Here is an 11,090-nt window from a genome sequence, read left to right on the forward strand (position 1 = left end):
AAAGGTGCTCAAATTTTAAGTTAAAAATTTTTAAATGAAACAAATACATAAAATTAGTAAAGTGATTTTTAAAAAAATGTGGTAATACATGAAACAAGGATATGTCTCTTCTCAGCAACCATATTGAAGCTTAACTTCTGCCATAAACTTCTGGGCATCAAATTAATATTTATAATGTATCTACTGAGTGCCAGACACTAAGATTGGGCTAGGGATATGAGAAACCGGGAATGTAATTCAAGAGTTTTATTGTAACTCATTAGGTTATACTATTGCCAAGGTTGGGACCAGTAGTGTGGAAAGAGTCCAGGCTTCAGGAATCCAAGTGACAAGGATTTATCTTGGCTCAATTGCTGTAATATTGGGAATCATTTGACTTCTTTTAGTTTCTTCATCTAGGGACAACAGAAAAACTTCTAGGTCAAATGCGTAGGTAAAAAAAGAATGTATAAAAAGTGTCTGGCACATAGTAGGTATTTAATTAAAAGTAACCCTGTGGAAAGGAGAGATGGGAAGGGATAAAAGAAAAAGACAGAGAGCTCAGCCAAATTGATATTTTGATGAACCAATGTTATGAAATGTGATGAACCAATGTTATGAAATGTGATATAATGACCCGAAAGAAGAGTATTTCAGAACCCAACACTTCAAAAATGCATGCAGAAATTCAGCACCTTCCAAATACAAAGTACCAGGTGTCTAGTGCCAAAGAAAGACAACCCCCTCCAAAAAAAGTTCTCATTACAAGAAAAAAGTCGTACCATCTGACTTGATGGGTATTAACTAAACATATCTTGGTACAAACATCAAATCATCACGTTGTATGCCATAAACTAAACAATGTCGTACGTCAATTACATCTCAACAAAACTGGAAAAATAAAAGATAAAATGTTACATAGGAAAAAATACTGTAGAAATACTAAATTTCAATACAAGTCATTCATCAAAGACAAATTTCAAGTAAGAATAGTAGGATAATCCAATTGGGAATGTTATTCAAATGATGTTTGGAAAAATGATGGACTTCAAAGTCTCAGGTTGCTACTGTAAAAATGATCCTTGGAAACATCGAACTAATGTGTGACATCATCAAGGAGGGGATTGCAGAACAGCTCAATGCACTTACTTGTGAAAATCAAACCCTAAAAGTTTCTATGTCTGAAAAACTGTTGAAAGCTACACCAGCCACAGCCCAGAATGGAGGCTTAATGGTCACGTTAGAGTTGGGGAGGGATGCCACCTGAGATGTGCTGGAAGGTTCTAAGTTCCTTATAGAAAGTATATGGGATAAAGTGAGGATTACAGAGTCATGAGAATGAAGATAATGAAGAAAAGGACACATAGCACATCAACTTGTGCAACTCCTCCCTCCCCCGCAAAAGCCCTAAAAAAGTGTCAATCTGCTTTATAAACAATACCACCACCAACAAAAACAAAACTGGAGAAAGAATCTTAGTAGGAAGGAAGGAAGGAAGGAAGGAAGAAGGAAGGAAGGAAGGAAGGAAGGAAGGAAGGAAGGAAGGAAGGAAGGAAAGAAAAGGAAAGAAAGAAAGAAAGAAAGAAAGAAAGAAAGAAAGAAAGAAAGAAAGAAAGAAAGAAGGAAGGAAGGAAGGGAAGAAGGAAGGAAGGAAGGAAGGAAGGAAGGAAGGAAGGAAGGAAGGAAAGAAAAGGAAAGAAAGAAAGAAAGAAAGAAAGAAAGAAAGAAAGAAAGAAAGAAAGAAGGAAGGAAGGGAAGAAGGAAGGAAGGAAGGAAGGAAGGAAGGAAGGAAGGAAGGAAGGAAGGAAGGAAAGAAAAGGAAAGAAAGAAAGAAAGAAAGAAAGAAAGAAAGAAAGAAAGAAAGAAAGAAAGAAAGAAAAGAAAGAGAAAACAAGAAAAGCCATCAGAGGGGTTTCACAGATGGAAAATCTTAAGAGGTTCTGGGAGGATCTGAGGAGACAGAAGATGACACATCTGCCGCCAAAGAATAGTGTCAGGAATGTTCAGAGTAAAGCACTAGACCCCAAAAACCAAAATTCTGGGTGAATGTCCTTACTTCAGCCCAGTCAATCCCTCACAACACAAAAGCCATGTCTGAAACAGGAGGCAGGAGAGTCATCTATGTTCTTTGCAAATCAGGAAACAGGAAGATTTCTCTAAGTATCAAGTTTGTTTCTTTAGGGCCAAACACTCCCACTCTAACCCAGCTCCACTTGGCTAAGGTTTGGCAAGACCCTCAGATAAGGAGTCAGTCAGGCAAATTCCCAAGTGACCACAGATTCCAGGAAATGGAGGTTTCCTTTGAAGCAGGAGGAAATAAGGATTCACAGAAGAATGTTTTCATTGTTGTCTGAGATAAAAAGAATCAGAGCTCATTCTGGGATTAAAAAGTAAAATTTCCTTTCTAATGTAAAAATAATCCCTGACTTTTACTAACAATTCCAAGGTGTCTCTGATCCGTTTTACCTCTTACAGCCTTCTCAGCAGCTTCTGGATTCCCTGCTTGATCTCCTTGGTTCTCACACCGTAAACAATGGGGTTCAGAGCTGGGGGGATGAGGTGGTGCAGGATGTTGAGCAGGGTGGGGACATCTGGGGGAATCTTCTTCCTGGCCAGGTTAGTGATGACCAGAACCAGCAGGACCGTGCTGAAGAAGAGGATGAGGATGAAGTGGGAACCACACGTGCTCAGGGCCTTGGCTGCAGCGCCCTCAGCCTTGATCCTGAGCACAGCTTTCAGGATGAAAGAGTAGGAGAGAACAATTAGGAGGAGATCAGAGCCCAGTAGGGTCCAGCCTGCCACAAACTGGTAGAGCCGGTTGAAGGTGATGTCATCACAGGAGAGTTTGGACACAGACAGGTTAGTGCAGATACAGTTCTTGATGATGTTCTCTGCACAGTATCTGAGCCGGGAAGAAAGTACTGGAACAGGAAGAGAAAAGAGGCCATTCCGGGCCACAACAAATATGGTAGCTCTAACTACAAATTGGTCAGTGATGATGGATGGGTATCGTAGTGGGTGGCAGATGGCCACATAGCGGTCATAGGCCATGACCATGAATGTGCAGGACTCCATGGTCAAGAAACTGTTCATGATGAACATCTGGAGGAAGCAGGCTGAGAAGCTGATGGACCTGAGGTCAAACCAGAAGATGGCCAGGACCTTGGGGATGACGGTCAGGCAGAGCACCATGTCCAGCAGGGAGAGGAGGCTGAGCAGGTAGTACATGGGCTCATGCAGAGAGGCCTCCAGCCTGATGGTGATCAGCAGGGTGGCGTTGGCCCCCATGGCCAGGAGGAAGAGCAGGCTGAGGGGCAGGGACAGCCAGTGCTGCCAACTCTGGTAGTTAGGGAAGCAGATGAGGAGGAATTCGGAGACTGGAGCAGTGGAGTAGTTGCTGGGTGAAGCCATATAAAGTATCCTGACCACGCTGGAAATCCAGAGTTCCTAAAAATGTAGGACAAAATATATTTTAAAAAGTACGTGTTCTAGAGTAGCACAAGTCAGGTCTCCACTGAGGCCCTTAGCCTGTCTCAAAGAAGTTTCCATATCATTATTATTGCCATCGTCATCATCATCACCATCAATCATTGCTGACATTTAGCCGAGCACTTACTATGGGCCAGCTCTAAGCAGAGTGCTATATAATTATTGGCTTATTTCATCCTTTAAAAAAGAAAACAACTTAGGAGTATTTAATACTGTTATCCTAATTTCACAGATAATGAAAGGGTACAGGCAAAAGGGGGCAGAATAGTTTAATCAAAATTAGAGAACCAGTAAGTGGTGAGACCAGGACTGTGACAGGAGTCTGACCCTAGACTTTCTGCTTTCAGCCTCTACGCGTTATTTATTCTCGCCAAGCACAATTATTAACTAAGCCCTACGTTCCCTCAGAGTTTAGAAGGAATAGCTATGTTTAGCTGACTGTGTGGAAGTCCGAGAAAAGCCTAGCCCCCTACTCCATAGATATGGGCAGGGTCTGGCTTCACGGTTTCTTATTTTTATTCAGAAAATAATTGCATTAGAGGTAGAATATCCTTGACTGCACCCAACAGCTATTATTTCTTCCAGTCCCAAGGGGGATTTCGCTTTAGGGCATAATGTTTATTACCCTCTTACTGGATTATTTGCTGTTGTTTCTCTTTAAAGTTTCAGGAGTGTTTTCTTTGGTTTGGACCCTTTAGATGCATTTTATATTCTGGTGACAGAGACAGTTAGTACTGAGGGGTACCCTAGGAGAATATAAAAAATTGTAAGTGCTGGATTAAATAGGTGATAGGGATTAAGGAGTATACTTGTTGTGATGAGCACTGTGTGGTGTATGGAATCCTTGAATCACTGTATTGTTCACTCGAAACTAATATAACACTATATGTTAACTCTCTGGAATTTAAATAAAAACTTAAAAATTTGTTAAGTGCTATGACTGTTTTTTAAATTAAAAAAAACAAGTCTTTTATGGGATCCAAGAGAGGAACACATTCTGAAACTTAGAAGGAAGGAGAAATATCCTGTTAGCGTAGCCAGGGAGGAGAGAGGCCATCAAGGGTTTAGGCCTAAGAGTAGCTACCATTCTGTGCCTGGAGGATTGAGTAGTGTGGTGTTATCTTCCGCTCCCCCACGTGGGTTCCTTGACTTGCACTACTCTAGAAGGACTTGGGCATCCCTTGCTGTAGTCAGGCAGTAAACTAACCTGTCGCAGGAATTCCGTCCAAAGATGAGCTACTCTAATCATGGCCTTGACTGAAGCACTGATAACCCTTTCCTTTCCCACTCTGAGGGAGTCCAGCTTAGACAGTTTACTCTGCCAAAGACTGTAGGCCAAGAGCATCTTGGATCTTTTCGGAGGCCACTTCCTGCTCTATTCTCTGGTTGAGTCAGTAGAGTCCTCTGAATTGTCCTGTGTTGCTGAAACTGCACCAAATACCTACCTGCTCCTTAGACAGTGATCTTTCCTTTATACCTAGAGCCATTCGTTGCCTCAGGATAGACGGAAGCAATGGATTGGACAGACGTTTCAAAATCAGAATCAGTAAGAATTACATGTAGGGGAAGAGTAAAGAAGAGCATTCAAGGATTCATTATTCAAAAATTGCCCAAACATGTACTTACTGTTCACTATTGCGCAAGGTGATGGGTAACAAACTAAAGAAAATTGAATAAAACAGGGTCTTGAATCTCAAGTTACAGTGTTAGAGATGACTTGATGTTTTTTGAACTTGAGTGACAGAAAGAATGAAATCTTTACTGAAAAATTAGAAAAGGGGAATGGAAAAAAAGTAAGGGGTCTTCAGAGTAAGAATATGAATTTATATTAGAAGTGTTATGCAGGATATATTTGTAAAATATACAAGTAGAATTTTCAAGCAATCATCCAAAATATAATAGCCTGGAATAGTAGGAAATTCAAGTCTGAAAATGAGGATTAAAAAGAAATAAGGTAGGGGCACCTGGGTGGCACAGCGGTTAAGCGTCTGCCTTCGGCTCAGGGTGTGATCCCGGTGTTGTGGGATCGAGCCCCACATCAGGCTCCTCGCTATGAGCCTGCTTCTTCCTCTCCCACTCCCCCTGCTTGTGTTCCCTCTCTCGCTGGCTGTCTCTGTCTCTGTCGAATAAATAAATAAAATCTTAAAAAAAAAAAAAAAAGGTAAAGAGGCAGTGAATATAACCTAATGTTTAAACTAGTGGAATCACTATGTTGTACACCTGAAACTAATGTAACATTGTGTGTCAAGTATACTCAAATAAAAAATTAATTTTAAAAAAGATGCTGATGAGACCGTAACTCTCACATAAGAGACATCTTTGAGAAATAGAACCAGGTGCCTTTAGGAAAAGTATTCAAGATAGTTGAGGTTCACCAAAGGTAGAACAGAAGCCAATAAGTCAGTTTTAGGCATATAAACACATGTAGGAATTTTTCAGCTGGTAAGCAGAATTGTCCGTGATACCTTGTGGCTCAGATCCAATTATCCTAGCGTGTGGAATCTATGTTCTGTAAACTTCTCTGCTTTGATGAGTGTCCAGGTTTTTGTTTGTTTGTTTTGTTTTGATACTATCTCTTCCCCCTCGCTGCTAAACAAAGGGCTAAGTGGTCAAGGACTAAGAAGGATGACAGTAAGGGCTGTCATAGCCAAAGAAGCAGAAGAGAGCTGGGGAGTCAGGGCAGACGAAGAGAGGGAGCCCAGGAGGCAAATAATTAGTATAGTTGGGATTACTGATGGTGCTCACGTGTCCCACTGGCAAGTCTCCTCCAGGAGAGTGAACTGTGCATGAAAGGGTATGAGACTGCTGCCAGAGAAGATAATAAAGGTATTGATTTGATCCGATCTCTTTCATTTTGAATATCCCAGATTTTAAAAATAAGATTATTAACACACACACACACACACACACACACACACACACACACACACACACACGCCTTTCAACCTTTGTAGGTTTTTCAAGACAACCAAAGACTCAGGGGTTAAAAGTGGGGTAGGGACAGTTATTTCATGCATTCTTACATATATGATCAGGAAAATGACCCTCAGTATGAAATAGAGAAATAAGATAGAAAACATGCCCATTCTTTTGGAAAAGTCTTGTCCTTTCCATAAACTGTAAGTTCTGTATCTTTGGCATGACCTGATTTACTTGAATTAGTCAGTGCCTTCCCTATACCCGATCTTAATGTTAAAATGTATAGCATGCATTAGGCAAAAACTTGTATCCTCATTGATACAGGAAAGTTGACTTACAAACACTTATAAGACAGCATAGTTGTGGTAATAAAGATGATCTTTATTTCCCACAAACAGTGGGAAAGAGACAAAATACACAGATGAATGGAGCAATGTGATAGATATGGTTGAAAAGTTGGCTTCAGACAGAAATGAAGCCTGACTCTTACGCCCATTAGATAACCCTGAGAGCTATTTAAACTCCATGATACATACGTTCCTCATTTATGAAATCAATAAGTGATATTTAACTTCAGATGTTGTTTTGGGGAGAAAAAGGGCTACGATTTCCTGAGGTCCTGTTAGGCCAAGAGACACCATGAGCTGAGAGCATCAGAGAAGGATACAAAAATGAGGCCACATTTAACTGGGAGAGGAGGACTCTCTTTGCAGACAGTGGTAAGAGAAGAAACATCTGTGTGGATGTTCAGCATGATTGGTAAACAGGTGCGTGGGGCTGGTAGATCCTAAGTTCTTCGGGGGAGCAGGCAGGAGAGCGTGTCAGGAGACACGGGTACGGTGTGCGCGAGCAGCCGGCGAGGTCCGCCTGAGAGCAGGCGTGAGCGTGTACGCTGTGAGTGAGCACAGAGGATCCGAGACAGGGAAGTGACGCGCTGTAGGTGGGACACAGGGAATCACACAGAAGGGCTGGAGGCTTCTGGAGGCTCCTGAGGAGTCCAAGGGAAAAGTGACGAAGACCTGAAGGAAGGCCACGCAGGCAGAGAAGCAGGCTGTAGCAGAGGGGTGAGGAGACCCAAAGGATTTAGTGTGAGAGAGGATGAGCGGGCAGAGAGACTGGAGTCCAGACTGTCACCAAGGACCTGTTAACTGATACAGACCTCCTAGAACACTCATATTTTCTCCCAGGTGGTAAGAGACCGTCCTCCCTGTTTTAGTAAATTCCTAAGAGCTGGGACCATTCTTACTCTCTGTATTCTCTTCAGTGAAACTGAGGCCTTCTAATGTGAGAAATGAGGACTCGTTGGCCATCTGGGGCATGGCTCTGATATTCAATATCCAGTTCCATTCGTTTGTACTGGCAGACTGACATTTACAGAGGGGTGACCCTTGTTCTAAGTGCTATTGAACAAACCTGGTCTCTGGCAATGATATATTAACAGTCTGGAAAGATCAGACAAGCCTTGAATAAACAAAATTACAACAGAAGACCCAAGACCAAATCAGAAAATGGATGGATTACCTTGGCTCACAGGTGAATTTAGACTAGCACAGAAAGGAAGATTCTGACACAGCCAGGCACAGGGCCTTGGTCTCCCAGCCATGATATGGGTGGGGTCTTTGAGTCTATGGAGGTTTGCAAACCCTGGACGGACACAAAATGACTCAGCCTCATCTCTGATGAAATCACAGCATTAGGTCAGTTCCTGCCACTCAGCCTTCTACCAGATCTAAGCATCTTGGCAGGGTCAGCACGTACACCAGGCCCTACTGAAAGAGCTCCTTTTCCTTTACATACTAGACTCCTGGACTCCCCTCCTCTCCTCATTATCTCCTTCCTCACAGTCGTCCTGCTTGGTCCAGCTTGAGACTCACCAGCTTCAGAAGGCTGCCCTCCTGCTCTTTCTGGCTGCTGGAGAAAGCACTAAACTGGTCCCTCCAAGGGCTCTGGAGGCTGGTTTTATGAACTCTGCCTCCACTACAGCCCCTCTCCCCATTGTTCACAGGAGTTGGTGCCCTTGTTAAGCACTAGGGCCCTGAGGCCCCATGGTCTACCTCCCAAGAGAATATACTGCAAAAGGCTTGATTCGGCATTGTCAATAAAGTAAGGGCAGGAGGGGTTAAAGGCTCTTGGGGGATCTAAATAAGGAAACCCTGGGAAAAGAAGGCTAAGGCAACTGTGATGAGAATCTTCTCCAGGAAAATTTATGCGGATGCACCTGTGGGGAAGAACTGACTAAACGCTCCTCAGCCCTGTAACTCTGTGGAGGAGGTGACAGAGGGACACCACCAGCCATTAGAGGAGCATGGACCTCAGAAGAGCATGGACCATGGGCAACCAGGGGGCCAGGGAGCACTTTCCCTGTGAGTCCCTCTCCTGCAGTGGGAGCATCAGTGGTCTGGACCCAAGCAAATCCCTGGGCGCAGCCCTTTTTATGCACATGTGGTCTCCTGTCTGAGATTCTACTTTCATGGCTGCTCTTGCTCTAAACTCTGTCACCTAAGTGTGGTTGCAGAAAGTTCAGCTGTTAACAATCTTCACCTTCCACACAGCAACACTTGGCATTGTTGCCTTGGGAACCAGTGGGACTGCCACCAGTGCAGCCACCACTCTGAATGATGCACAGTAGGACTTAGAAGATCGCTGCCCCTGTAGACCTTCTCAGATGTGTCTTATGATAGGGATTCTCAGGCTAAATGTACGATCTTTTGGGCTTTGGGCACAGGAATTTGGAAATAGGAGAACAAGTGGAGTCTGGTTCTAGGTCTTACACTTTCCTACCCACAAGTGCTGGAGGAGATATCAGGGTAGGAATGTAGATAGACTATTATCTTGTTCCCTGCATGCACTAACTGCTGTCCTGCCCCCACCTCTGCCTTGCTACCTGGAGGTCCTGGGCAAAGTGCTCTCGCATCATATAAGTTTGACAGACACACTAATTGAAGGAAACTATTTCATGAGTGAATTATTGTTCAATGAAGGAATGTTGCTAGAGCATACAGTTTACTCTAAGCATAATGTCCTCATTCTCAGAGTTTCTTGTAAATGAATAATTCCTCTTCACTGTCAGGTCATAAGGATGTTGGGAAGAGATGATTGGAAGCTTAAGTTTGAACTCTTGTTCTACCACTGCCTGGGTGCTTCTCCTTGTATAATTTTCCCAAGTCCGCAGTTTTCTCATCTGAAATATGGGGATCATGAACTTTCTGACAGAGGGTCATTGCAAGGATAAAATTACTTTTACTTTTTCATTTAACAAACATTTTGATCCTGCGTTGTAGAAAACACCCCACATTTGAAGTATGTACATCAAAGCATGGTTTCTTCCACCTTAGAGAGGGAGACCAAAACTTTACTAAAGTCACATCAAGGATAACACTAGTAATAATAATAAATCTTCAGAGTTCTTAGTGTTTCATATTATTCTTATTATCTGATATTTCATTTAACTCTCATAACAACCTAATGAGCTACATATTATTATAGTCAACAACCATAGTTAACAATTCCTGGTGAGGAATAAAAAAATACACATTATGGGTTGAAACGTGTTCCCAGAGATATGCTGAAGTTCTAGCCCCTCAGGTACCTGTGAATGTGACCTTATTTAGAAATAAGATCTCTGGCTCAGGGTGTGATCCCGGAGTTGTAGGATCGAGCCCCGCATCGGGCTCCTCTGCTGTGAGCCTGCTTCTTCCTCTCCCACTCCCCCTGCTTGTGTTCCCTCTCTCTCGCTGGCTGTCTCTATCTCTGTCAAATAAATAAAATCTTAAAAAAAAAAAAAAAAGAAAAGAAAAAAGAAATAAGATCTCTGCAGATATAAGAGTTACCACTGAACACATACCCACCAATGCACTTCAGTTCAACCACACCTTGAGAGTATAGCCCAAGGCTCCACTTTATAATGTGTATATGGGAGGAGGATTATTAGACTCTGTTTTTGGTGGGTCCCAGGCTTTAATTTTTATCTTCTTATGTCAGGAAATTGCCAAATTTTTGCCCCATTTCATACTAATTTTTTTTCAGGATTGGCAAAGTCCTCAGAGCAGAAGTAGCTTTAAATCCTGGGTTTACCTCTGTTTTTTACCTTCTCTTAGATTTTGACTTTTCCTCCTTAACTCTTTAGTGTTCTTAAATATATGTATTTATTAGTTCAAATAGGTTTTTATTAGTGACAATTCAGCCGGGTAAAATTTGAATATCAACAAGTATTTTTTACATGTTTTAATTGAATAATAAATACTACATATGTTATATATAATATGTATTATATGTAATATATATGTTATATATATTCCCACAATTTTCTGATATCTATTGTTGCTGTCGAGAAGTATGTAGTTATTCTTTTTGTTTGGGATGTTGGAGCATTAACAAATGTGTATAGATTTTTTTTTGAAAAGTTATTATCCTTATAACTGACATGTGATACTGATAAAGCAAATTTACTAATTATAGATCCCACAGGTCAGAAGAGACATGTCTCGAAAGAAGTTGTTGTGGCCAATGTCAAAGAGGTTACTGCCTATGTTCTCATCTAGGATTTTGATGGATTCCTGTCTCACATTGAGGTCTTTCATCCATTTTGAGTTTACCTTTGTGTAGGTGTAAGAAAATGGTCTAGTTTCATTCTTCTGTATGTGGTTGTCCAGTTTTCCCAGCACCATTTATTGAAGAGACTGTGTTTTTTCCACTGGATGTTC

The 11,090-nt window shown here is 41.9% G+C and overlaps 1 protein-coding gene across 1 annotated transcript; it reads right to left on the bottom strand.

The window, feature by feature from the left end:
• Positions 1-2,448: 2,448 nt before the first annotated feature.
• LOC123782682 (olfactory receptor 56A4) lies at positions 2,449-3,405 on the bottom strand. The gene has a single exon (XM_045782954.2). It carries the CDS (start codon positions 3,388-3,390, stop codon positions 2,449-2,451), a length of 942 nt encoding a protein of 313 aa, XP_045638910.2. The 5' UTR covers positions 3,391-3,405.
• Positions 3,406-11,090: the final 7,685 nt, after the last annotated feature.

This window comes from Ursus americanus, chromosome 16 (assembly GCF_024610735.1).
Source record: "Ursus americanus isolate L20-20 chromosome 16, mUrsAme1.1.p, whole genome shotgun sequence".
Classification (NCBI taxonomy): Eukaryota; Metazoa; Chordata; class Mammalia; order Carnivora; family Ursidae; genus Ursus; species Ursus americanus.